Raw genomic sequence first — 26,886 nt, 5'->3', positions numbered from 1 at the left:
GTCCAGCATCCCTGGGGACAGTCTACATGGTCTCCACCCCTCCCTCACAGGAAAGAAAGTGGGGAGGGGTCTGTTCTCAGCAAGAGAAGGTCCATGCTGCCATTCTCCTGCTCCCCCCAACTTGCCACCTTCTGCCTCCATTTTTCAGAGTTTGCAAACAGGACAAAGAATCATCAGCGACCAAAGAAATAAAAATAAATCCTTTTGCATTGGAGAGCAGGTGTCAGCTGCTACAGTCAGAATTTAAGAAAAATAAAACTCAGAGTCCTTTTCAAGGTTCAAAAGTGAATTTATCATAAACCAGAACTGAAAGCAGTCAAGGTTAAAGCAAAGACTGGAGAAAAAGGTGCGATACCTGCGTAGATCAAACCCCCTTTTGACCCTCTCCCCCTCTGGAGATTGGCCAATCCCTAGTGTCCATGACCATCAGGTGGAGGCATCTTCCACCCACCTCACATTTATGGAATGTCACTTCTAACGGTCTCCTTCAGGTCCCCTGGTTTCAAGGAAGAGGAAACTTATTCCACTTCACAGGGCCTCCTGCATCCTCCCCCCCATTACCCAAGACCCCTCCCCATAACTATTGGCAACCAAGCGTAGAAAGGATGCAGAATTATAGCGAAGGTTGACAGCAGGATTAATTCACGAGTGCTGCAGAAAAAGAGAAGGGGAAGAGAATCAGAATATAAGGAGAAACTTTTATTGTAAATAACATATTTTTCTTCCCTTTCAGCCCCCACAGGCAGAGAAAGACAGAGAGAATCCGCCCATTCCAGGGAGCAAAAGGCTGCGATTCTTCGTGTGAACAAGGAAGATGGGGCTAAGATGGGGGGGGCAGCAAAGGGGGGAGCATGGGGTCACATGCCCAGAAATTGTGTGAATTGTCACAAGGAGAAGGGGGGGTCAGGAGGAACAGCCTGTCAAGGGCCCAACTAAAAAACCCAAATGAGTCTGCAGGATCACCTTGGACCGGGAGGAGGGGGCAGGGGGGTGAAGAGATATTGTTCAGGCAGGTTTTCTTTTTAAAAAGGAACAATTAAGAAATTAAACAAAACTACCCATAATTTATAGGAGGGGCTGAGAAGAGGGAGGAAGAGGCGAAACTCACCTGCAGGTGGTTGGATGGGAATTGCTGGAAGGAGAAAAAGAGCCAATCAGGACCCTTCATGGGCTGGAGGACTCAGAGGGACCCCCTCCCCATCGATAGCTCATAATAACTTGCAATATCTTCCCTTAATAAACCCTCCAAGAACAGAAGTTCCCCAAAATACTTCTCCCCACAAACCCCCCCCCCACAACTCTTCCTCCAGCCCCACAGACTCACCTTTCTTGGCCTTCAGGTAGGAGAAGAGCCCCACAGCCAGGAAGGACACTCCTATCACAGCCCCCATAATCCCCGTCCAGATTTTGGCCCTGGCAGAGCGGGAGGAACGGGGCTCTGGGGAAGGAGAAGGAGCCTCACCTGAGCAGGAGGATTGGGTCCACCTTCCCCCAGGAGGGTCCATTCTGGCTCCCCCCACCACATAGAGGATCTCTCCCCCTTCTCAGGGCAGGACGGGGTCCCCAGACCAGGAGGGGTGGGAGGGGAGGGGCTTACCCCACTGGACGGTGATGGGGGCCTCCAGGCTGGCATGCTCCACCTTGCAAATGTAGACGTCCCCCCGCTGGGGCTGCGTCTCCAGCATCACTTGGAGCTGGTAGGTCCAGTCTCCATTCTGGAGCTCCTCCCCAAAGGCCACGCCCTCCTTCTCTGGCTGGCCGTTCTTCAGCCACTGGACCTCGATCTCCACGGGGTAAAAGCCCGTCATTATGCAGAGGAGGATGGTGTTGGGGGAAGTTGGGTCCATCTTGGTGGGGGAGATGGTGACGGTGGGCTTGGCTGGAGGGAGGGAGGAGAAGGAGGCACATGAGAGACACAGGAGGGCCCAGAACAGAAGACCCAGTTGGTTGGTTCAGGCCAAGATCCCTTTTCACTCCTGAAAATATATTCTGTGTTTTGAGTCATCTTCCAAAGTAGATTGAAGCAAGAAATGAAAAGGGGGTGGAATAATAATAATAATAATAATAATTATTATTATTATTATTTATTAGATTTGTATGCCGCCCCTCCCCGAAGACCCTCTCCTAAATCCTTTGTGATTGGGGTCAGTTGCAGTCTCTAAAAAAGAATTCTGGAAATAGGCAAGTCTGACAGGGATAAATGCTGGAAACGCCCAGAGGTGGAAGGAACCTTCTGCCTGATGTGGTGGACATTGGAAAGAAATAATGCAGAAGACTGAAAGGACAGATTCCGCATGAGTCAGATGATTCCTGGGATCTTGTTGAAAATGATACCACACTTTTAATTTTGGTGTATTACCACAACATTTGTTCATTTGTTTAGTAAATTTATCTATTTATTAAATTTATTTGCCAAAGTGACCACGACTGACCCAAAGCCTTACAAACACTCTCCAAGTCGTGACTGGCAGATGCTCTTCAGGAGTCCAGGAGAATCTCCAGAATTGCCAACTGGGTCTCTGGGACAATGCAACTCCATGGACCCAAAGCCCTTCGGTCTTGCCAGGGTCCAGCCAAAGCTTCTGATCCCCCATTGATCCCCCCACAGCCTCAGCATCCCCTGTGTCCCCAGACGTGGAGATGTGAACATCAGCATACGGAGGAGACCTCCAGCCCTGGTGATGGACGGTCTCACCCAGCGGCTTCATGCAGAGATTGTGGAGGGGAGGAGAGAGGGCGGAGTCAAATTCCTCTACGCGGCCATGAAGATGATCAACCAAGATGGCAGAAAGAAAGAAGAAGCAAGAGGAGAAGGGAAGAAAAGAGAAGGGAAAGGAAGAGAGAAGGGATCCAGAGGGGATCCTTCAGACATTAAGACGAACAAATACGGGTCAGTGGCAGGGGACAGCACTGAAGAGACTATTTTATCATTAGCACTGGACTCTCTTAATAAGAACTTAATTAGCCTAGAGTTTGACACATTGCTGCTGCTCTTTAAGAATTATAAGCTAATCAACCACTCCTATGTTATTTTTGTTTTAGACTCTTAGGTCTTATGTTTTTTTGAAGTTAATTTTTAAGGGGGCTATATTATATATAGTGGGGGTGGGGGTGGAATGAAATGGGATTTTGTACAGTTATTTTAATTAACTTACTTTTAATTATTTATTGGGTTTTTTTTAGTGATGGATGCCTATGATTATTATGAATGGGGTCGATTGAATGGGGGTGGATGGGATGGGGTGGGTGGATGGAACTATGGTATGGATGTGATGAATGGATATGGTACGAATAAAATGTTTGGCCCACCTGACGCTGGAGAGGCAGGAGGAGAGGGGGCACCACTCTCTGGGGTGACAGAGGGTCGGAATATTCCGGTGTTGCTCGGGAGAGGCAGATATGGCGGGGGCCACGGAGTTAGCTGTTCCAGGGGAACGAGGGATCGTTGCTTAATAACGATCCCTTGTTCTGGCTCCATGAGCTCAATCTTGGGCACTGGTGATGAGTGTAATTCTCGCCCTGGGCTCAGGTTGCTGCTACTCAATGCCAGGTCGGTGGTAAATAAAGCTCTCTTCATCCGGGATTTGATCCTGGATGAGGAGGCCGACCTGGCATGTATTACTGAAACCTGGCTGGGCCCAGAGGGAGGAGTTCCTCTCTCTGAAATTTGCCTAGCCGGGTTTGAGATATGGCATCAACCTCGACCCCAGAAAAGGGGGGGAGGAGTGGCTATTATAGCCAGGGAGAGCCTTTGCCTACGTGGACTCATTGCTCCAGAGATTGCGGGTTGCGAGTCTCTCTTGATGAAGTTGGACTTAGGGGTTCAGGTGGGCTTGTTTCTAACGTACCTGCCTCCCAGCTGCGTGTCAAAAGCCCTGCCTGTGCTACTCGAGGAGGTAGCCGGGTTGGTGGTGGAGTTCCCCGGACTTATTGTCTTGGGGGACTTCAACCTGCTGTCATTCGGCGAAGCCTCTGGACTGGCACAGGAGTTCATGGCCACCATGACAGCCATGGACCTGACTCAAGTAGTACAGGGTCCAACTCACAAGGGAGGACACACACCCGACATGGTATTCCTCTCTGAGCAATTGAGTAATGGTCTGAGACTAAGGGGCTTAGAAGCATTGCCTTTGTCATGGTCGGACCATTTTCTACTACGGCTTGACTTCCTGGCTCCAATCCTTCCCCTCAGGGAGGCGGAAGCGATTAAGTTGTTCCGCCCCAGATGCCTGATGGACCGAGAGGGCTTTCAGACGGCGCTTGGGGTTATTCCAGATGCACTCGTCCACAGTTCGGCAGAGTCTCTTGCGGAGGCCTGGAACAAGGCTGCAGCGGAGGCTCTTGATCGGATTGCGCCTTTGCGACCTCTCCGTGGCGCTAGACCCGGTAGAGCTCCATGGTTCAACGAGGAGCTCCAGGAGTTGAAATGCCAGAAGAGACGTCTAGAGAAGCGATGGAGGAAGAGTAAGTCTGAATCCGATCGAACACTTGTAAGAGCTTTTATTAAGACTTACCAAGTGGCGCTCAAGGCGGCAAGATGCGCATATCATGCTGCCTTGATTGCATTAGCAGAATCCCACCCGGCCGCTCTGTTTAGGGTGACCCGCTCCCTTCTTAACCAGGGGGGAGTTGGGGAGCCCTTGCAGAGTAGTGCTGAGGATTTGAACATGTTTTTCGCTGATAAAATCGCTCGGATCCGGGCGGACCTCGACTCTAATTGTAAAACAGAGTCGACTGACAACGAGTCAGTCGAGGTGACTGGGGCCCATACCTGTCCACCTGTCTGGGAAGAGTTTGATATGGTGACACCTGATGAAGTGGACAAGGCCATTGGAGCTGTGAGTTCCACCACCTGCTTACTGGATGCGTGTCCCTCCTGGCTGGTTTCGGCAAGCAGGGAGGTGACACGGAGCTGGGTCCAGGAGATTGTCAACGCTTCCTTGGGGAGAGGGTCCTTTCCAACACCCTATAAAGAGGCGCTTGTGCGCCCCCTCCTCAAGAAGCCTTCCCTGGACCCAGCCATACTTAATAACTATCGTCCAGTTTCCAACCTTCCCTTTATGGGGAAGGTTGTTGAGAAGGTGGTGACGCTCCAGCTCCAGCGGTCCTTGGAAGAAGCCGATTATCTAGGTCCCCAGCAGTCGGGTTTCAGTCCCGGTTACAGCACAGAAACTGCTTTGGTCGCGTTGATGGATGATCTCTGCTGGGCCCGGGACAGGGGTTTATCCTCTGTCCTGGTGCTTCTTGACCTCTCAGTGGCTTTCGATACATCGACCATGGTATCCTTCTGCGGCGACTGGAGGGGTTGGGAGTGGGAGGCACTGTTCTTCAGTGGTTCTCTTCCTACCTCTCCGGTTGGTCGCAGTCGGTGTTAGTGGGGGGCCAGAGGTCGACCCCGAGGTCTCTCCCTTGTGAGGTGCCTCAGGGGTCGGTCCTCTCCCCCCTGCTATTCAATATCTACATGAAACCACTGGGTGAGATAATCCAAGGGCATGGGGGTGAGGTATCATCAGTACGCTGATGATACCCAGCTTTACATCTCCACCACATGTCCAATCAACGAAGCAGTGGAAGTGATGTGCCAGTGTCTGGAGGCTGTTGGGGCCTGGATGGGTGTCAACAGACTCGAACTCAACCCTGATAAGATGGAGTGGCTGTGGGTTTTGCCTCCCAAGGACAATTCCATCTGTCCATCCATCACCCGGGGGGGAATTATTGACCCCCTCGGAGAGGGTCCACAACCTGGGCATCCTCCTCGATCCACAGCTCACATTAGAGAACCATCTTTCAGCTATGTCGAGGGGGGCGTTTGCCCAGGTTCGCCTGGTGCACCAGTTGCGGCCCTATTTGGACCGGGACTCACTGCTCATAGTCACTCATGCCCTTATCACCTCGAGGTTCAACTACTGTAACACACTCTACATGGGGCTACCTTTGAAAAGTGTTCAGAAACTTCAGATCATGCATAATGCAGCTGCGAGAGCAGTCATGGGCTTTCCCAGGTATGCCCGTGTTACACCAACACTCCGCAGTCTGCATTGGTTGCCGATCAATTTCCGGTCACAATACAAAGTGTTGGTTATGACCTATAAAGCCCTTCATGGCATCGGACCAGAATATCTCTGAGACCGCCTTCCGCTGCACGAATCCCAGCGACCGGTTAGGTCCCACAGAGTGGGCCTTCTCTGGGTCACGTCAACTAAACCAGCGTTTCCCAACCAGTGTGCCGCGAGACATGGTCAGGTGTGTCGCCAAATTCCTAGGGCAGCTCCAGCTGGGCGGGGCACTGCCGGTGCGGCTACTTTCCGATGCCGCTATTGCTGGCGCTCTCCTGCCCCAAAGAAGGAAGGCGGGAAAAAAAGGAGAGCTTCATTCTTCGCACCGGCAGCAAGAGGAGGAGGGCGCCATCAGCAACGGCACCAAGTAGTAGCTGGGGGATGGCGGTGGCAAGAGCTCCAGGGTGGAGGCACCAGCAGCGCCCCGCCCAGCTGGAGCTTCCCTGGCGGGGGCGGCAACCAATGTCCTTTGGGGCCCGGAGGGAGGGCAGTGGGAACAGGAGGGTGCCGGGCCGCGCACGCCTGCGCCAGCGCACCCCAAAACACCCCCCCGCACACCCTTTTCCAAGGGCGAAGCCGCGGCCGCCCCCCTGCGCCTCTAGGCCCCTCGCGCCCCTGGCTGCTTGCCGCTGCCTTCGCTGAAAGCGCTTTTGTCCCGGGCTCTCAGCGAGGGGGCTGCAGGAGAGGCGGCGAAGGCGATCTCTCTCGTTCTCCGGAGGCTGGAGAAAGTGATTTTCAATGTTGGGGGCGCGGGCCGGCGTGCGCTCTCCCCATCCCCCTGCCCCATTCAAAGTAAGCCGGCAGGAGGATGGGGAGAGTGCACGCCGGCCCGCGCCCCCGACATTGAAAATCACTTTCTCCAGCCTCCAGAGAACGAGAGAGATCGCCTTCGCCGCCTCTCCTGCAGCCCCCTGGCTGAGAACCCGGGGCAAAAGCGCTTGCGGCGAAGGCAGTGGCGAGCAGCCAGGGGCGAGAGACATAGCAAGAGAGACAGAGAGAGAAAGAAAGAGAGATAGCAAGAGAGGCAAAGAGAAAGAAAGAGACATATAGCAAGAGGCAGTGAAAGAGAGAGAGAGAGCAAGAAAGAGAGAAAAAAGCAAGAAAGAGATAGCAAGAGAGACAGAGAGAGAGCAAGGGAGAGAGAAAGACATAGAGGGAGGGAAGGAGGGAGAGAGAGCAAAAAAGAGGAAGAAAGAAAGAAAGAGGGATGGAGAGAGAGAAAGAAGGGAAGGAAGAGAATGAGGGAGGAAGAATTAGAGCGAAAGGGAGGGAGAGATTTTTTTGTGTGCAAACTTTTCTTTAGCCGCCCCCACCCGTTCCCCAGGATTTTGAAAATATGAATAATGTGCCGCGGCTCAAAAAAGGTTGGGAAACACTGAACTAAACAATGTTGGTTGGCGGGCCCCAGGGGAAGAGCCTTCTCTGTGGTGGCCCCGATTCTCTGGAACCAGGTCCCCCCAGAGATTAGAACTGCCCCTATCCTCCTTGCCTTTCGTAAACTACTCAAAACCCACCTTTGTCGTCAGGCATGGGGGAACTGAGATATTTTCCCCAGGCCTAGATAATTTATGTATGGTATGTTTGTATGTATGTCTGCTTAATAATGGGTTTTTAAAAATATTTTAAATAGTAAATTATTAGATTTGCCATGAACTGTTTTATTGTGTTGTGAGCCACCCTGAGTCTACGGAGAGGGATGGCATACAAATATAAACAAACAAACAAACAAACAAACAAACAAACATACATACATACATACATATATTTTGGAAAAGGGAAAGTGGGGGTAATTGGAGGCTCAGGATCTCAGCAGAGCCTTCCAGGGGATCCCTCTTGATCTCCTTCAGCAAATGCTCCAAATGGCAAAACTCCTGGATGGATTAATGGAGGGATTAGTGTGAATGAGCCCCCAAGAGGGTCCACAATTTACCCATTCCAGCCCAGAGTCCTTTGAGAACCATTTTGTTTCTTCTTGAGAGATTTTCTGATTAACTGTAAATTCTGTCCTGCTCAAGAACAAACACTTTTGAGATGGTGCTCTGTCCTTCCAACCTGGGATCTGGTCAGATTGCAGACCAATAACAACATTTCAGGTGAGGGTTGTTGCATTATTCAGGCTGATCCCATTTGCATCTGGGGACCTTAAAGGCCTTTGTGGGAATTACTAAGAAAATGAAGGCAGAGGCTTCACAAAGTGAAAACAGCCTTTTTAAAAAAAACAGGAAATGCAAATTGTGGGTGAGAGAAAAAGTCTTTTAAGAAGAAAAAGGAAGGATCAGATTTTAAATCCGTGGAAATTCAAAAGCTTCAATTTGGCATTTTTACATTTTTATTTTTATAGCCTATTCCACAAACCTCCTTATTTTCAAGACTGCAGTGTGAAGATTTTGAGGTTCCAATTTGGCCAGATGGGAGTTTGTGGAGATTTTAAGTGGATGGGAAAAAAGATATTTTCTTTCTTTCTTTTTAAATACCTACCGAGGGACCCAACTTTCTCCCTCTGCCCCTCCAGGAATTCAATTTAATAGACAAATAAGAGGCCTCTGGATTTAAAACAGCAGGACTACAAAGTACATTTTATGTTCCCCTATCATATTTTTATTTATTTCTTGTTATTTATTTATTTTTTATTGATCAATTATTTATTAGATTATAGATTTATTAATTTATTATTGTTTATACTTTATTTATTGTAATTATTTAGTTTATTATTTATTCTATTCTTTATTTAGATTATTATTTTATTATTGATTCATTTTACTTTATTTTATTCTTTTTTATTTCATTTATTATTTTAAATTTAATTAATTTAAGTTATTTTATTCTTTTTATTTCAGTTTCCATTTAATCAGCTTTATTTATTTATGTATAGGTTTAATATGCTTATTTAATTTTATCCATTGATTTATTTTGCTTAGTTGCTTCTTTATTGGAGTGGAAATGACTCGGAATGAAGAAGAAAAAGGCAGAGAAAGGAGACCACAAAGTGGCTTCCGTGGATTCTCTTTAGAGATTCCTCTCAGAGGCCTGGACCCCCCTTGGAAAGGGAAGCGGGGGCGGAATCCCCTCCCCAAATCCCCTCCCAGACTCACCTCTCCGGCCAACCGCAGGGGCCCCCTGGAGAGCCTCGTAGTTGTACCGGCAGAAGGAATCCACAGTGGCCTATCTCCTGCCGGTCGTAGATGTATCTGTACAGGTATCTCACCCGCTGCGTCCCGTTGAGGAAGCGGCACTCGTGCTTCATCTGGACCAGGAAATGGGCTGCAAAAGGGGGGAGGGGGAGGAGGAGGGAGGCCGTCAGGAGGGACCCCAGGGCCCATCGTTCCCAGCCTCCGGTAGATGAGGAGGACAGTCCCACGGAAGGAGGGGAGGAGAGACTGGTGGGGGACGCCCCCTGGAGGAGGGAAAGGGAACCTTCTCAGCCCTAGAGAGGGAGGGAGACTTGTTGTGCGGGGGGTGTCTGCGGAGGGGGAGGGGAGGAAGGTGGTGGGAAAGTCAGGCAGAAGCCCAACAGGTCCAGGAGATCGACTCTCTGCTGGATCGAAAGCGGCCTGAACAATGGGGGAAGGGCTGGGGGAACTTTCAAGACTGGAGGGAAGCTCATATCCACACCTCCCCCTCTCTCTCTTCCATGTGGGGGAGGGGTGTATGGGGAGGGGGCACAAGAAGGGCATCTATACTGACCCTCCAGGGGTCTGCCAATCCTTCAACCCCCAACTTCCCTGGATCACCCCAACTTTTCTTCTTGCCCCCCAAACTTCAGCCCAACTCCCAGCCTTCATCACACCCGTTTCCCCTCCACCAAAAGACCCCCTGCAGCCCCCAAGAGTCTCAAAGGGAGGGTCTCCAGTCCCCCTCACAAAGGGGGGCAGTTTGGGGTGAGCCACTCTTTGCCCCCCAGATCCTCATCCCTCCCAGGTCCCCATAGAGCCGGGGGAGCTATGGGGGGTTCCTGGCCTCCTCCCCAAACTCAGGGTCTCCCCTAGAAGGGACCGAAGCTCCCCTCTTGCCTGACCCCCAGAGCCTCAATTTTGAGATTCAGAAGAAAAACGTTTTGAAAAATGCCTCAGTTTCCCTCTTTCGCTTTCGCTTCCCTTCCTCTTTCCTTGCAGCCCCATCCGACCCAGACGCTGGGGGGGCGAGGGAGGGGCCCGGCTGCGACTCCCCCCTCGGCTACATTCGGGGAACGGGGGTCCCTCTCCATCCTCCTGCGGGGGGGGCATGTGGGGAGGAAGGGAAGGAGACCACGCAGAGATCGAGGCTGTCGGGGGCTCTGGAGACCCATAAGCTTTCTCCCCCCTCCCCCTTCTCCCCCGCCTACCCCCTCCTTACCGGGGCTCTCCTTCCCCCCTCCGCTTCCGGGGATCCGGGCCAGCGCCCCCACCAGCAGCACCAGCGGGACCCCCACCAAAGCCATGGATGAGGCGGCCCCACCAGAGCTTCACCGAGAGAAGAGAGAGACGCGGAGGCTCCCAGCCCCACAGGCGGAATCGCTGGGTCTGGATTGGGGGAAGGAGTTTTCCTCGCACTTCGGCATTGGGCGTGTCCAGGAGGAGCAAGAGCACCAATGGGAATTCTCCCTTCTGCAGCGTCATCGGTCTCCGGGCAGAGTGTTCCTTCACTTCGTCCGATACAGGAGATAGTCCGAAGCCAAGAGAGGAGCGGAGGGAGGGGAGGGGGGAGGTTCTCCGTCTTGGGGGGCTGCATTCTAGGGGGCTCCTTCATGCCGGCTCCATAATCCTCCCCCACTCTCCCTTTCTCTGGGCGCCTGGAGGGACGGACTGGATGCCCTTTGAGTTCCCCCAGTGCCCAGAGGGCGCCCAGGCTGGAGCTGCGGAGACTCCCGAAGGGCCGAGTGGATCCGGAGCTGGAAGGATTCTTTTGGGCTCCCCCCAACCGCTCAGCCTGGAAGGAGGGAGCCCCCCCGCAGCTGCCCCGGGTGACAAGGGGGGAGGCGCCACCCCATTAATGGCTGGAATTTGAGGGTCACCCCTCCCCCCACCCCGAAGGGAAGCGAGTCTACGGAGAGGAGCGGCATACAAATCCAATAAATAAATAAATAATAAATGAGTTAGAGGAGGGCCTGAAGCTTCCCCCTCCTTGTCTTGGAGCAGTTTCAGCCTATGCAGTAGCCCAGATGCCTCCTGGTGGTCTCCCATCCTCAGGCTGGCCAGGCCGATGTCTCTCAACCAGGGGAGGACAGGGGAGGCTGGGCAGCTGCCAGCTGTCGGAGGATGAAACAGCAGATCAGGCAGGGCTCAGAGCCCCAACCCTCTCCTTGCTGCAGCAGGCAGACATCCCACAGGGCCTGTGTCCTGAGATGGCCTCAGTCCTTTCCTGGGAGGGGGGAGGGGGCTGGAGGGGTCAAACTCCCCCCTGGCCCAACACCGGCCTCAGAAGGACAGAACTGGGTCCCCACCTGCAGCTGAAGGAGGAGGCAGAGTCCGAACCTGCCCCACAATTGTGTGTTTCCACACACCCAGACACACAAAATGGGCCCCAGATCCATAGAGAATCTGGTGGGACACCCATCGCTCTCCTGATCAAAGCAAAACTTCTGGGCTCTTTTCATGTTTCCCCCTGCGAGATTTTGATTTTCTCTGAGTTCTCCCTGAAACCTGCACTACACACACACACACAGAGAGAGAGAGAGAAACAAAGCAGCAGCTCTTCTTTCTTCAAGCCCCAACAGCTGCAGAGGCCCTTGGGCTTCGCTTCCCCAGCCTGAAGCCTTGGGCTCCTCCGAAGCGGAACTGGGGAACTGGCCAGGATCCAGCAGGCAACAAGCCTGGATTCTTCATCAGGGCAGCTCAGGGACTCTCCTCCTCCGCCCCATGGCTGAGTCTCGAGGTGGGGCAGCCTCTTTGTCCCGTGACCCACTGGAAGGAGTCCTTGACTTACAGCAGTTCATTTAGTGACTGAAGTTTCAATGGCAGTGACAAAAGTGGCTCCCAATTTCCCTCGAGAGAACCATCAGGCTCCACTTCCAAGGTGCTGCCTTCCCTCCTTGGGTGGTTCCCTTTATTGGGAGAGTGGAAGAGAAAACCCCCCTGTGCCCCCATCTCTGTGGCTCCCACTGGGTCCCCCTGCTCCGAATCTCTTGGCATCGTTTCCAGGGACTTTATCCTCCCACCCCACAGGAAAGACGGAGAAGGAAGAATAATCTGTGGGCCTCAATATTTCTCTAAGCTCCTCAGTCCCGTCTTTGGTGGTTGCTCCTGGGAAACAACCAACCACCTTAGTTTGATTGTCCATTTTGGAAACGGCTCTTTCCGTTCCCCTGAACAATGGATCATCTACCATCAACACAGGCCTTTATTTTTTCTCTTAGGGAAGTCCACTCTGAGGCCACCTCCCCCCCCCCCATTGGTGCATTTGTTGTTGTCCCTTCTGCAGGTTCCTGCAGGCTCTCTTACAAGAGGAGGTATTGCCAACCGGAGCCCAGATCTTCTCAGAGTTTCCAACAATTCCCACAATCACACACTGACCGATTCTTCCTGTGGGGACCCCAAGACCCCAAATGAGGGAGGGGAGGGGGAAATTCTGCCTCAGGGATCGAGGCCACTGGAGTCCTGCAGAACCAGTCTGGATCAGCTCTGGAGGGGGCCAGGCTCGGTTGGGGGGCTGTCCAGGGGTATCTAGGGGTGCTGGAGAGAAGGAAGGGGGAGGACTCAAGAGGGCACCATAGAGCCCCTCCGCCTTGCAGAGCTGGTCTTCCCCTCTGTCTCAAGCTTCTTCTGCACCAGGAATGGCTTCCGGTGGATTTCTTAAAGGTCATCTAGTCCAACCCCTTGCTCGAGCTTTCGCCATTTATTCCATCAAGCAGGAGACTCTAAGAGTCCCCAAAAAGGGGAGGGGGGCATTGGCTGACAAAATGGGGCAGGACCCTCCAGTTGGGAAGAAGAGAAATGGCTCAAATGGCAGGGTGAACGTAGGGGGAGTCTCGGGTGCCCCCAATGGCTCCCCATAATTGCTGAGGGAGGACCGTCCCTGCTGGCATTCTGCTCCTCAAAGGGGGCTTGAGGGGGAGCAGAGCAAGGGGGTCCAGCCCCTCCCCCTCCCTGGATCTGCTCCCCCTCCTCCCACATCAGTTCTGGCTTTGGACCCGAAGTAGCCGGGATGGTTGATCCAGAGGCAGCGGAGGGAGGGGCCTCCTGTGGGGGCAGGGAACAGGAGGAAGAGGAGGAAGAAACGAAGGATTCCAGGGTTTTCCTACATCTGAAGTTTATTCTTTCACAGCAAAGCGAAGGGAAGGGATTCGTAGGAAGAATTATGGAGATGAAGCTGCTGTGGGTTCAAAGCCAGGAGACATGAGGGGGCTTGACTGACAGGTCTGCCCAGCATCCCTGGGGACAGTCTACATGGTCTCCACCCCTCCCTCACAGGAAAGAAAGTGGGGAGGGGTCTGTTCTCAGCAAGAGAAGGTCCACGCTGCCCTTCTCCTCCCCCCCCAACTTCCCACCTTCTGCCTCCATTTTTCAGAGTTTGCAAACAGGACAAAGAATCATCAGCGACCAAAGAAATAAAAATAAATCCTTGTGCATCGGAGAGCAGGTGTCAGAATTTAAGACAAATAAAACTCAGGGTCCTTTTCAAGGTTCAAAAGTGAATTTATCATAAACCAGGACTGAAAGCAGTCAAGGTTAAAGCAAAGACTGGAGAAAAAGGTGCGATACCTGCGTAGATCAAACCCCCTTTTGACCCTCCCCCCCTCTGGAGATTGGCCAATCCCTAGTGTCCATGACCATCAGGTGGAGGCATCTTCAATCCAGGTCACATTTATGGAATGTCACTTCTAACGGTCTCCTTCAGGTCACCTGGTTTCAAGGAAGAGGAAACTTATTCCACTTCACAGGGCCTCCTGCATCCTCCCCCCCATTACCCAAGACCCCTCCCCGTAACTATTGGCAACCAAGCGTAGAAATGATGCAGAATTATAACGAAGGTTGACAGCAGGATTAATTCACGAGTGCTGCAGGAAAAGAGAAGGGGAAGAAAATCAGAATATAAGGAGAAACTTTTACTGTAAATAACATATTTTTCTTCCCTTTCAGCCCCCACAGGCAGAGAAAGACAGAGAGAGAATCCGCCCATTCCAGGGAGCAAAAGGCTGCGATTCTTCATGTGAACCAGGAAAATGGGGCTAAGATGGGGGTGGCAGCAAAGGGGGGAGCTTGGGGTCACATGGCCAGAAATTGTGTGAATTGTCACAAGGAGAAGGGGGGGGGTGTCAGGAGGAACAGCCTGTCAAGGGTCTGCATGGGGTGCCAAGAAGGATCATCTGGGACTGGGGAGGTGGGGGGGTGCAGTTCATGGGGAAGTTTTGGAGGGGGTCCATTCAGTGAAGAAGGGGCATCTCAAGGGCTTAGCTCCACCTTCCATCTGAGGACGGATGGAGCTGTAGAACGAGCAAATTCAATGACAGAACAATACCTGAGAAGATGCTATGTTAATTATCAGCAGTTCAGCTGGGCAGATCTCCTGCCATTGGCTGAAGTGGCCTCCAATCCCACAGTGCAGAGTAGTGTGGGACTCGCCCCTTTTAAAACAGCCACGGGGGGAAATTTGTCCCCATGCCTGAACACCCCCAGGAACCTCCCCCCACCAGGAGAAGGAGGCACATGAGAGACACAGGAGGGCCCAGAACAGAAGACCCAGTTGGTTGGTTCAGGCCAAGATCCCTTTTCACTCCTGAAAATAGTATTCTGTGATTTGATAAATGCTGGAAACGCCCAGAGGTGGAAGGGACCTTCTGCCAGATGTGGTGGATGTGGAAAGAAATAACGCAGAAGACGGAAAGGACAGATGCAGCACGAGTCGGAGGATTCCTGGGATCTTGTTGAAAATGAAACCACACTTTTAATTTTGGTGCATTACCCCAACATTTGTTCATTTGTTTTGTCAACGATCCCATTGTTCCAACCTGGGATCTGGTCGGGTTGCAGACAAATAACAACATTTCAGGTGTGGATTGTTGTGTTTTCCAGGATGATCCTATGTGTATCCGGGGACCTTAAAGGCCTTTGTGGAATTGCTAAAAAAAGAAGGCAGTGGCAGGGCCTTTCTTTAAACAACGAGAAATGCAAATTTTGGGTGAGAAAAAAATGACTTTGAACAAGAAAACGGAAGGATGAGATTTTAAATCAGTGGAAATTCAAAAGCTGAAATTTGGCATTTTTACATTTTTGTTTTTATAGCCTGTTCCACAAACCTCCTTATTTTCAAGACTGCGGTGTGAAGATTTTGAGGTTCCAATTTTGCCAGATGGGAGTTGCTGGAGATTTTGATTGTATGGGGAAAATATATATTTTTTCTTTCTTTTTAAATACTGTACCTACTTTCTCCCTCCGCCCATCCAGGAATTCAATTTAATAGACAAATAAGAGATCTCTCGATTTAAAAAGCAGGAGTCCAAAGTATCATATTTTTATTTATTGTTTTTTATTTATTTTTTATTTATCAATTATTTATTATATTGTATTATATTATTTGTTTATTTATTTCTTAGATTTGTATGCCACCCTCTCTGCAGACTTGTTTATACTTTATTTATTGTAATTATTTAGTTTATTATTTATTCTATTCTTTATTTAGATTACTATTTTATTACTTATTTTACTTAATTTTATTATTTTTTATTTCATTTATAATTTTAAAGTAAATTAATTTAAGTTATTTTATTATTTTTTGTTTCAGTTTCCATTTAATCAGTTTTTATTTATTTATTTATAGGTTTAATTTGCTTATTTAATTTTATACATTTATTTATTTCACTTGGTTGCTTATTTATTGATTTAAAAGATGTTGGAGTGGAAATGACTCGGAATGAAGAAGAAAAAGGCAGAGAAAGGAGACCACAAGTGGCTTCCGTGGATTCTCTTGGAAGATTCCTCTCAGAGGCCTGAACCCCCCTTGGAAAGGAAAGGGAAGGGGGGCGGGATCCCTTCACCCAAAATCTCTCTGCCCCCCCCCCCGACTCACCTCTCCGGCCAACCACAGGGCCCCTCTGGAGAGCCTCGTAGCTGTACCGGCAGAAGCGATCCACAGCGGCCTTCTTGTATTGCAGGTACTGCTTGTCTCTGTTCCATGCGTCCGCAGTCACCTTCCCCAACTCCGTGACGGCCTCGAACTCCCTGCGGTCGCTGTCGAAGCGGACAATCTCCTGCCGGTCGTAGATGAACCTGTACAGGTATCTCACCTGCTGTGTCCCGTTCAGGAAGCGGCACTCGTGCTTCATCTGGACCAGGAAATGGGCTGCGGAGGAGGAGGAGGAGGAGGAGGAGGGAGGCCGTCAGGAGGGACTCCACGGCCCATCGTTCCCAGCCGCTGGTGGAACAGGAGGAGGGTCCCACAGAAGAAGGGGAGGGGAGGAGAGACTGGTGGAGGACGCCCCCTGGAGGAGGGAAAGGGAAGCTTCTCAGTCCTAGAGAGGGAGGGAGACTTGTGGTGTGTGTGGGTCTGCAGAGGGGGGAGGGAAGAAAGGGGGAGGGCAGGAGAGAAAGAGGGGGAGGGGAGGAGGGAAAATGCTGGATCGAAAGCGACCTGAAGGATGGGGGAGGGGCTGAGGGAAATTTCTAGGCTGGAGGGAAGCTCATCTCCACCCCTCCCTCTCTCTCTCTTCCAATGGGGGGGGGAGTGGGGGCACAAGGAGGACATATAGACTGACTCTTCTGGAGTCTTCCAGCCCTTCAACCCCCAAGTTCCATGGGTCGCACCAACTTTTCTTCCCCCCCAAACCTTAGTTCACCTTTGACGGATTCTCGGGGATCCCACCTCTTTCCCCTCCCCCAAAAGACCCCCTGCAGCCCCTCCTAAGAGCCTCTCAAAGGGAGGGTCTCCAGCCCCCCTCCCCACTTTGGGAGTAGCCACTCAGAGCTCCCCAGATCCTCCCCCCTCCCCCCTCCCTTCCAAGTCCCCATAGAGCGGGGGGGGGGGTTTATGGGGGTTTATTTATTTATTTAATTTATTTATTATTTAGATTTGTATGCCGCCCCTCTCCGCGGACTCGGGGCGGCTCACAATAAGGCATAAACAAATCGTAACAAATCCAAATAAATTTAATATTTAAAAAAGTTTAAAAAGAACCCCAATATACTAACAAGCACACACACAAACATACCATACATAAATTGTACATGCCCGGGGGAGATGTTTTAGTTCCCCCATGCCTGACGGCAAAGGTGGGTTTTGAGGAGATTACAGAAGGCAGGAAGAGTAGGGGCAGTTCTAATCTCTGGGGGGAGTTGGTTCCAGAGAGTCGGTGCTGCCACAGAGAAGGCTCTTCCCCTGGGGCCCGCCAACCGACATTGTTTAGTTGACGGGACCCGGAGAAGGCCCACTCTGTGGGACCTAATCGGTCGCTGGGATTCGTGCGGCAGGAGGCGGTCTCGGAGATATTCTGGTCCAATGCCATGAAGGGCTTTAAAGGTCATAACCAACACTTTGAATTGTGACCGGAGGTTGATCGGCAACCAATGCAGACTGCGGAGTGTTAGTGGAACATGGGCATACCTAGGTAAGCCCATGACTGCTCTCGCAGCTGCATTCTACACGATCTGAAGTTTCCGAACACTTTTCAAAGGTAGCCCCATGTAGAGAGCATTACAGTAGTCGAACCTTGAGGTGATGAGGGCATGAGTGACTGTGAGCAATGAGTCCTGGTCCAGATAGGGCTGCAACTGGTGCACCAGGCGAACCTGGGCAAACGCCCCCCTTGCCACAGCTGAAAGATGGTTTTCTAATGTGAGCTGTGGATCGAGGAGGACGCCCAAGTTGCGGACCCTCTCCGAGGGGGTCAATAATTCCCCCCCCAGGATAATGGACGGACAGATGGAATTGTCCTTGGGAGGCAAAACCCACAGCCACTCCGTCTTATCCGGGTTGAGCCTGAGTCTGTTGACACCCATCCAGGCCCCAACAGCCTCCAGACACCGGCACATCACTTCCACTGCTTCGTTGACTGGACAAGGGGTGGAGATGTGGAGCTGGGTATCATCTGCGTACTGATGATACCTCACCCCATGCCCTCGGATGATCTCACCCAGCAGTAATCTCCTCAAAACCCACCTTTGCCGTCAGGCATGGGGGAACTAAAACATCTCCCCCGGGCATGTACAATTTATGTATGGTATGTTTGTGTGTGTGCTTGTTAGTATATTGGGGTTCTTTTTAAACTTTTTTAAATATTAAATTTATTTGGATTTGTTACGATTTGTTTATGCCTTATTGTGAGCCGCCCCGAGTCCGCGGAGAGGGGCGGCATACAAATCTAAATAATAAATAAATTAAATAAATAAATAAACCCCCATAACCCCCCCCCCGCTCTATGGGGACTTGGAAGGGAGGGGGGAGGGGGGAGGATCTGGGGAGCTCTGAGTGGCTACTCCCAAAGTGGGGAGGGGGGCTGGAGACCCTCCCTTTGAGAGGCTCTTAGGAGGGGCTGCAGGGGTCTTTTGGGGGAGGGGAAAGAGGTGGGATCCCCGAGAATCCCTCAAAGGTGAACTAAGGTTTGGGGGGGGGAAGAAAAGTTGGTGTGACCCATGGAAGTTGGGGGTTGAAGGGCTTGAAGACTCCAGAAGAGTCAGTCTAGATGTCCTCCTTGTGCCCCCGCTCCCCCCCATGGAAGAGAGAGTGGGGGAGGGGTGGAGATGAGCTTCCCTCCAGCCTAGAAATTTCCCTCAGCCCCTCCCCCATCCTTCAGGTCACTTTCGATCCAGCCTTTTCCCTCCTCCCCTCCCCCTCTTTCTCTCCTCCCCTCCCCCTTTCTTCCCTCCCCCCTCTGCAGACCCACACACACCACAAGTCTCCCTCCCTCTCTAGGGCTGAGAAGGTTACCTTTCCCTCCTCCAGGGGGCATTCCCCACCAGTCTCTCCTCCCCTCCCCTTCTTCCGTGGGACCCTCCTCCTCCACCAGAGGCTGGGAACGATGGGCCCTGGGGTCCCTCCTGACGGGCTTCTTCCTCTTCCTCCTCCCCCTTCGCAGCCCATTTCCTGGTCCAGGAGAAGTCCGAGTGCCGCTTCTTCAACGGGACACAGCGGGTGAGATACCTGTATAGGCACATCTATGACCGGCAGGAGTTTCTCCGCTTCGACAGTGACCGCGGGGAGTTCGAGGCCGTCACAGAGTTCGGGAAGTGGCAAGCGGACGCGTAGAACAGAGACAAGCCATTCCTGCAGTACAAGAAAACCTCTGTGGATCGCTTCTGCGGGCACAACTACGGGGTGTACAAGGGGGAGGACTGTGTGATTGGCCGGAGAGGTGAGTCTGGGGGGGGAGAGATTTTGGGGAGGGGACCCCGCCCCCCTTCCCTTCCCAAGGGGGGTCCAGGCCTCTGAGAGGAATCTCCAAAGAGAATCCACGGAAGCCACTTGTGGTCTCCTTTCTCTGCCTTTTTCTTCTTCATTCCGAGTCATTTCCACTCCAACATCTGTTAAATCAATAAATAAGCAACTAAGTGGAATAAATCAATGCATAAAATTAAATAAGCAAATTAAACCTAGAAATAAATGAATAAAAACTGATTAAATGGAAACTGAAACAAAAAATAATAAAATAACTTAATTTAATTTGAAATTATAAATGAATTAAAAAATAATTAAAAAGTAAAATAAGTTATAAAGTAATAATCTAAATAAAGAATAGAATAAATAATAAACTAAATAATTACAATAAATAAAGTATAAACAAGTCTGCAGAGAGGGGCGGCATACAAATCTAATAAATACATAAATAATATAATAAATAATTGATAAATCAAAAATAAATAAATAACAATAAATAAATAAAAATATGATAGGGGAACATAAAATGTACTTTGGACTCCTGCTGTTTTAAATTGAGAGGTCTCTTATTTGTCTATTAAATTGAATTCCTAGATGGGCGGAGGGAGAAAGTAGATATTTAAAAAGAAAGAAAAAATATATTTTCCCCATACAATTAAAATCTCCAGCAACTCCCATCTGGCCAAATTGGAACCTCAAAATCTTCACACCGCAGTCTTGAAAATAAGGAGGTTTGTGGAATAGGCTATAAAAACAAAAATGTAAAAATACCAAATTTCAGCATTTGAATTTCCACTGATTTAAAATCTGATACTTACGTTTTCTTGTTCAAAGACATTTTTTCTCATCCACAATTTGCATTTCTCGTTTTTTAAAGAAAGGCCCTGCCACTGCCTTCTTTTTTTTAGCAATGCCACAAAGGCCTTTAAGGTCCCCAGATACAAATGGGATCAGCCTGGAAAACACCACAACCCACACCTGAAATGTTGTTATTTGTCTGCAACCCGACCAGATCCCAGGTTGGAACGATGGGATCGTTACAAAACAAATGAACAAATGTTGGGGTAATACACCGAAATTAAAAGGGTGGTTTCATTTTCAACAAGATCCCAGGAATCCTCCGACTCGTGCTGCGTCTGTCCTTTCGGTCTTCTGCGTTATTTCTTTCCATGTCCACCACATCTGGCAGAAGGTCCCTTCCACCTCTGGGCATTTCCAGCATTTCTCCCTGTCAGACTTGCCTCTTTCGGGAATTCTTTTTTGGAGACTGCAACTGATCCCAGTCACAAAAAAATTAAACTTTTTAAAATTTATTTTATTTATTTATTTTAATTAGATTTGTATGCCCTCTTTCAGGATCCCTTTTGATTTCTTGCTGCAATTTACTTTGGAAGATGACTCAAAACACAGAATATATTTTCAGGAGTGAAAAGGAATCTTGGCCCGAACCAACCAACTGGGTCTTATGTTCTGGGCCCTCCTGTGTCCCTCATGTGCCTCCTTCTCCTCCCTCTCTCCAGCCAAGCCCACCGTCACCATCTCCCCCACCAAGATGGACCCAACTTCCCCCAACACCATCCTCCTCTGCACAATGACGGGCTTTTATCCCGTGAAGATCGAGGTCCAGTGGCTGAAGAACGGCCAGCCGGAGAAGGAGGGCGTGGCCTTTGGGGAGGAGCTCCAGAACGGAGACTGGACCTACCAGCTCCAAGTGATGCTGGAGACCCAGCCCCAGCGGGGGGACATCTACACTTGCAAGGTGGAGCACGCCAGCCTGGAGGCCCCCATCACCATCCAGTGGGGTAAGTCCCTCCGCTCCCACCCCTCCTGGAATCTGTCCTGCCCTGAGAAGGGGAAGAGACCCTCTCTGTGGTGGGGGGGGGAGCCAGAATGGACCCTCCTGGGGGAAGGTGGGCCCAATCCTCCTGCTCAGGTGAGGCTCCTTCTCCTTCCCCAGAGCCCCGTTCCTCCTGCTCTGCCAGGGCCAAAATCTGGACGGGGATTATGGGGGCTGTGATAGGAGTGGCCTTCCTGGCTGTGGGGCTCTTCTCCTACCTGAAGGCCAAGAAAGGTGAGTCTGGGGGGCTGGAGGAAGCATTGTGGGGAGGGGACCATCTAGGGGAGGCCTCTCATCAAGCTTAGCGGGTGGCCAAGAGGGTCCCATTGAGAAATATTTTAGGGAACCTCTGTTCTTGGAGGGGCTATTATGGGGAGATTGTGCAACCTATTATGGGTTATTGGAGGGGAAGGAGTCGCTCTAAGTCCTCCAGCCCATGAAGGATCCTGATTGGCTTTTTTTCTCTGAAGTAGACCCAGAGACAGGGTTAGGTGAGAATGGTACCTTTATTTCAGCTCAGAAAAGGTAAGTGACTTTCAGCTAGTACCGTCTGCTCTACCTGGGAGAAACCGTTCCTTTTATACATTTGCGGTTCCCGCCAAAGCAAGAGCAGCCGCGTCTCAGCCAATCAGGAGCGACTTCCTGATTCTAGCTCAGACAGCGCTTTAACAAGGAACAAACTATTTACAGAGATACAAGGTAGCCATTACAGGATACAACACCCCTCCCTCCTTAGTTTGGATACATCCATCACGAAAGCCATGTGACGAAGTCCTCCAATCTGCTGGGTCTTCGAGAGGCTCACTCCGACCTGCGCAGTTCAGTTGTGTCCTCGCTACCGACGGTGGAGGTCGGCTCGCTGTTGCTCCCCCGGCGCGGCTGGGGCCTGTTTTGGGCTCTGGCCTGCTGATTCGGCCTGGCAGACACAACGCTGACTTCGGAGGAGGAAGATGGTTCGGCGTCGCTGGAGGATTCTCTCTGACCCGATAAGTCCATTTGAATGTCTATAAAATCGGGTTGCGTGTTAAAGTCTGTTGAAATGGGAGAGTCTGTGTCAGCGGTTTGCTCCAGGGAGTTTTCCATGAGTTTTCGTACGTGGTCAATGTGCCGCTTCCACATTCGACCATCCTCCAGTTTTACAATATATGTTTTAGGAGCAGTTTGTTTAACAATAATTCCCTTCATCCAGTTTACACCTCCATCAAAATTTTTCACAAACACATTTTGACCCAAATACATTTGTCTTTCAGGGTTTACATACATTGGGTTATTTGTACAAAACCTTGGGTGTAACCTATCTAGTGGGGACCTTAGTTTCCTTCCCATTAGTAACTCAGCAGGGCTTACGTGCATGTGAGTGTTTGGGGTAATGTGCTGGGTTAGCAAAAACTGGTCCAAATTTTGTTGTACATCTCCAGGGCCTGACCTGCGCAATGCTTCCTTTGCCACGCGAATGTAGTGCGTGTCTGACTCCGAGATTATCTAAGAACAATTCAAACTGCCTGGCCGTTAATTGTGGCCCATTGTCAGACACTAGGATATCAGGGCAACCATGGGTAGCAAACAGCCTGCGCAGCACCTTGATGGTGGCACTTGTGGTTATGTTGTTCATTGCTATGATTTCCACCCATTTGGAAAATGCATCAACTACTATTAAGAAGTATTGTGACCCCACTGGCCCTGCAAAATCAATATGGACCCTGGACCATGGCCCCGCAGGTTGCTCCCACTCTGCTGGAGTTGTTTTGGGGGGGTTAGGCTGTGATTCTTGGCATGGATCACATTTGGCTACCCAGTTTTCAATATCAGCATCCAAACCTGGCCACCATAAGTGCCCTCTAGCTAGGCCCTTCATCCTGACAATCCCAGGATGGCCCACATGTAACATTTCGAGTACTTTTACCCTTAGGCTTTTAGGAATGATCACTCTATCCCCCCACAACAGACAACCTTTTACATATGACAATTCTAGTCTTTTGGTTTTGAAGTCACACAATTCAGGTTTCACAGAGTCATTTTGCCATCCCTTAAGTACATAGTTTACCACCTGTTTTAGGATTGGATCTTGCTGCGTGTGTGCAGCCACCTCCTTTGCAGTAGTTAGTGGGTTGTCCTCGAGTTCTATCATTAAGACATCAGCAGATGGGGCAGGGTCCTCCACTAACTCTGCCATGGGGCACCTACTGAGACCATCTGCGTGGTTGATGGTTTTACCCCCTTTATGGATGAGTTCGTACTGGTATCCTGAGAGGAAAAGGGCCCATCTGATTAGTCTTGGGGACATAAATGGAGGAGTAGGCTTGTTGGGGGCTAAGAGACCTAGTAAGGGCTTGTGGTCAGTAACCAATTCAAAACTTCTCCCAAAAAGGTAATTATGAAACTTCTTCACCCCTGCCACTAAAGCTAGAGCCTCCTTATCTAGTTGGCTATAATTTCTTTCAGTATTGGTCATCGTTCTGGAAAAGAAAGCAATTGGGGCCTCTGTATTATTAGGCAAAACGTGAGCCAAGACTCCTCCCACGCCGTAAGGGGAAGCGTCGCACGTCAGCCTGATGGGTAGTGAAGTACTATACTGGACTACCACACTTTTAGAAGTTAATAATTGTTTTATTTGTACAAAGGCTTCGTGTTCAGTTCTCCCCCAAGTCCAAGGGGTTTCTTTCTGGAGTAAGCGGTGTAGAGGCTCTGCTGCTGTTGCCTTCTGTTTTAAAAAGACGGAGTAAAAGTTAAGAAGGCCTAAAAAAGCTTGCAATTCCGTCTTATTTTGTGGCTCTGGGGCTTCTCTAATGGCTCTCAGTTTCTCAGTCGTGGGGTAGATACCTTCCTTATCGATTTTATAACCTAGGAATTCTACACTGTTGGTTCCCCAGACGCATTTATCAGGCTTAATTCTTAACCCTTTGTCCTGAAGTCTCTGAAGTACTTCCCTTATTCTTTTGTTGAGCTGTTTTTGGTTTTCCCCTGCAATTAAGATGTCATCAAAATAGGGAATGGCCCCCTTTATCCCAGATAACAAACGTTCCATTATGCTTTGAAATATCCCTGGGGCTATGCTTACTCCAAACTGTAATCTGGTACATTTAAAGGCACCCCTGTGGGTCACAATTGTTTGCGCGTTTGCTGTCGGTTCATCGACAGGTAACTGTTGATAAGCTTGCGCGAGATCGATCTTTGCAAACCTTTTCCCTTCCCCCAGGGAGTGCAGGAGTTGTTGTACCACCGGAATGGGGTAAGGGTGATGTTGGAGGGCTTTATTTAGCGTGGATTTATAGTCAGCGCAAACCCTTAAGGAGCCATCTGGTTTTAGAGGCGTGACTATGGGTGTTTCCCATGGTCCCTGCTCCACAGGAACTAAAATGCCTTGGCTTATGAGCTTATCCAGCTGCAGGTCAAGTTTGGGGAGGAGCGGAAGGGGTACCCTGCGAGGTTTGAGCCGGACAGGCGGGACCTTGGGGTCAATAGAAAACGAGATAGGGGGCCCTTTATACGATCCCAAGGTGGGGCTAAACACTTCAGGGAACTCCTGTAAAAAGTTAGGCATGCTATCAGAGTTAACAGTACAAATACCAGAAATTTCAATTCCCAAAGGTTCCATCCAAGCCAACCCCAGGAGAGAGTGCTTAGCCCCTGTAACAACAATCATAGGCAGGGTACATTTAACATTCTTAAACACGATAGGTACATTCACTTTGCCCAGAACAGAGATTATCCCCCCTTGAAAATCTCTAATTACCAATGAGGTTTGCAATAGCTCAGATTTAGATAGGCTAGGCATGTACAATTTAAGCTTTTCCCATGGCATAATGGTGTATTTAGACCCCGTGTCAAGCTCCATAGAACATGGCTTGTTGTTTAGTAGTAATGAAATTACAATCTTGCCCCCATTTTTGTTGCCGTGTTATTCACGGAAAATTTAGTGTTACCTCTTGAGTAGTCGCGGTTAGCGGCTGAGTAGTTCTTTCGGCCCGAAAAACGGAAAGGTCGGATTTCTCGCGGTTGAGGTGTTTGATTCTGGGGTCGTTGATGGCGCGGAGTGGAGAAGGTTTCCTCCGGTGCAGCTGCTCTGCAGGCTTCGGCAATGTGGCCGCGTCGGTTGCAGCGGCGGCAGATGGCGTCCCGGAAGGGGCATCGTTGGCGCTGATGGTTTCCTCGGCAGCCGGCGCAGGGGGCGGCGGGGTGAGGAAATCTGTGTTGTCTCGGCTGGTCTTGCAGCAGGAAACAGCTGTCCTCGTTGCGAGCTGGTGGGCTGAGGTCGTCTGGGTCCTCGGCGCGGGAAAACGTGGAGTCTATCTTTGCGATGACTTCTTGTCTTTCGTGTTCCTTCAGCTCTTTAGCAGCGGCATCGGCGACCTCTGCGGTTTGTGCTAGCTTAATCACTGTTTGTAGGGTCGGTTCGTCTTCGGTGAGGAGTTTGTTCCTGACCGAGGCGTTTCTCATGCCGAAAACTAAGGCATCGGTGAGGCGAGCTTCCGGGTTGTCAAACTTGCATTTCGCAAGTACTGTTCGAAGTCGCGTTGCAAATTGGTTGATTGATTCCGCTTCGCGCTGAGCCATTCTGGAGAACTGGTGCCGGAAAACCATGGCTGGTTTTGTTGGCTTGAAATGGCTCGCGAGCTTGGCTTGCAGGACGTCCCAAGCGACGGATCTTGCTGGCAGCGGGTCGGTGAGAGTCTGGGCGAGGGCGCGGATTTCTGGACCGCAGTAGTTTAGGAAGATGGCCCGTCTCCGATCGGCGTCGGCGTCCCGTATTCCTGCTGCCTCGAGGAAGATCTCGAAGTTGGCTAAGTAGTCGTCCCAGGAAGTCTTCTCGGGATCGAAGAACTCAGGAGCCCGGCCGATTTGGAGGTTGTTCATGTTGCACGCGTGGTTTCTTTCGTCCGTCGTCGCCAGTGAAGTAGACCCAGAGACAGGGTTAGGTGAGAACGGTACCTTTATTTCAGCTCAGAAAAGGTAAGTGACTTTCAGCTAGTACCGTCTGCTCTTCCTGGGAGAAACCGCTCCTTTTATACATTTGCGGTTCCCGCCAAAGCAAGAGCAGCCGCGTCTGAGCCAATCAGGAGCGACTTCCTGATTCTAGCTCAGACAGCGCTTTAACAAGGAACAAACTATTTACAGAGATACAAGGTAGCCATTACAGGATACAACATTCTCCTTCCAGCAATTCCCATCCAACCACCTGCAGGTGAGTTTCTCCTCTTCCTCCCTCATTTCAGCCCCTCCTATAAATTATCAATATTTTTGATTAATTTCTCAATTGTTCCTTTCTTTAAAGAAAACATGCCTGAACAATATCTCTTTGCTGTGGATACAGCAAAATTTTGGGAGTTTGGGCAGCTTTTCCTTACAGAGACCTGAAAAAGTATTGCAATCAAAAACAATAACACAGACACATGCTTAAAATCTTACCCATAATTTTTCCATGTTTTGGGAAAATGCAAAAGGGAAGGGACAGAGGGGGGCCATTCCCTCCCATTCCTCCCTCGGGGAAGGAGCACCCCAGCATTTTGGAAGCAAGCCGCCCATACTGTTAGGCTCACTGGTGGGGGGACGTTTCTGAGGATATTGAGGCATGGGGACAAATTCCAGCCCTGTGGCTGTTTTAAAAGGGGCGATTCCCACACTACTCTTCACTGTGGGATTGGAGGCCACTTCAGCCAATGGCAGGAGATCTGCCCAGCTGAATTGCTGATAATTAACATAGCATCTTCTCAG

General features: G+C 50.3%; 1 protein-coding gene and 2 pseudogenes across 1 annotated transcript; 1 reads left to right on the top strand and 2 right to left on the bottom strand.

Moving 5' to 3' along the window:
• Positions 1 to 268: 268 nt before the first annotated feature.
• Positions 269 to 10,541, bottom strand: LOC139162955 (uncharacterized). Its single transcript, XM_070743868.1, has 6 exons — positions 10,389 to 10,541; positions 9,149 to 9,317; positions 1,598 to 1,879; positions 1,325 to 1,438; positions 1,109 to 1,132; positions 269 to 651 (listed from the first exon to the last, which is right to left on the bottom strand). The coding sequence occupies exons 1-6, from the start codon at positions 10,471 to 10,473 to the stop codon at positions 558 to 560; spliced, it is 768 nt and encodes a 255-aa protein (XP_070599969.1). The 5' UTR covers positions 10,474 to 10,541; the 3' UTR covers positions 269 to 557.
• Positions 10,542 to 13,645: 3,104 nt separating this feature from the next.
• Positions 13,646 to 26,886, bottom strand: part of LOC139162937 (H-2 class II histocompatibility antigen, E-S beta chain-like) — a 644,095-nt pseudogene continuing 630,854 nt past the window's right edge.
• LOC139163176 (H-2 class II histocompatibility antigen, E-S beta chain-like) lies at positions 18,596 to 26,529 on the top strand (annotated as a pseudogene).

Source organism: Erythrolamprus reginae, chromosome 2, assembly GCF_031021105.1.
Source record: "Erythrolamprus reginae isolate rEryReg1 chromosome 2, rEryReg1.hap1, whole genome shotgun sequence".
Taxonomy (NCBI): Eukaryota; Metazoa; Chordata; class Lepidosauria; order Squamata; family Dipsadidae; genus Erythrolamprus; species Erythrolamprus reginae.
This window is presented reverse-complemented; position numbering and strand designations above follow the sequence as displayed.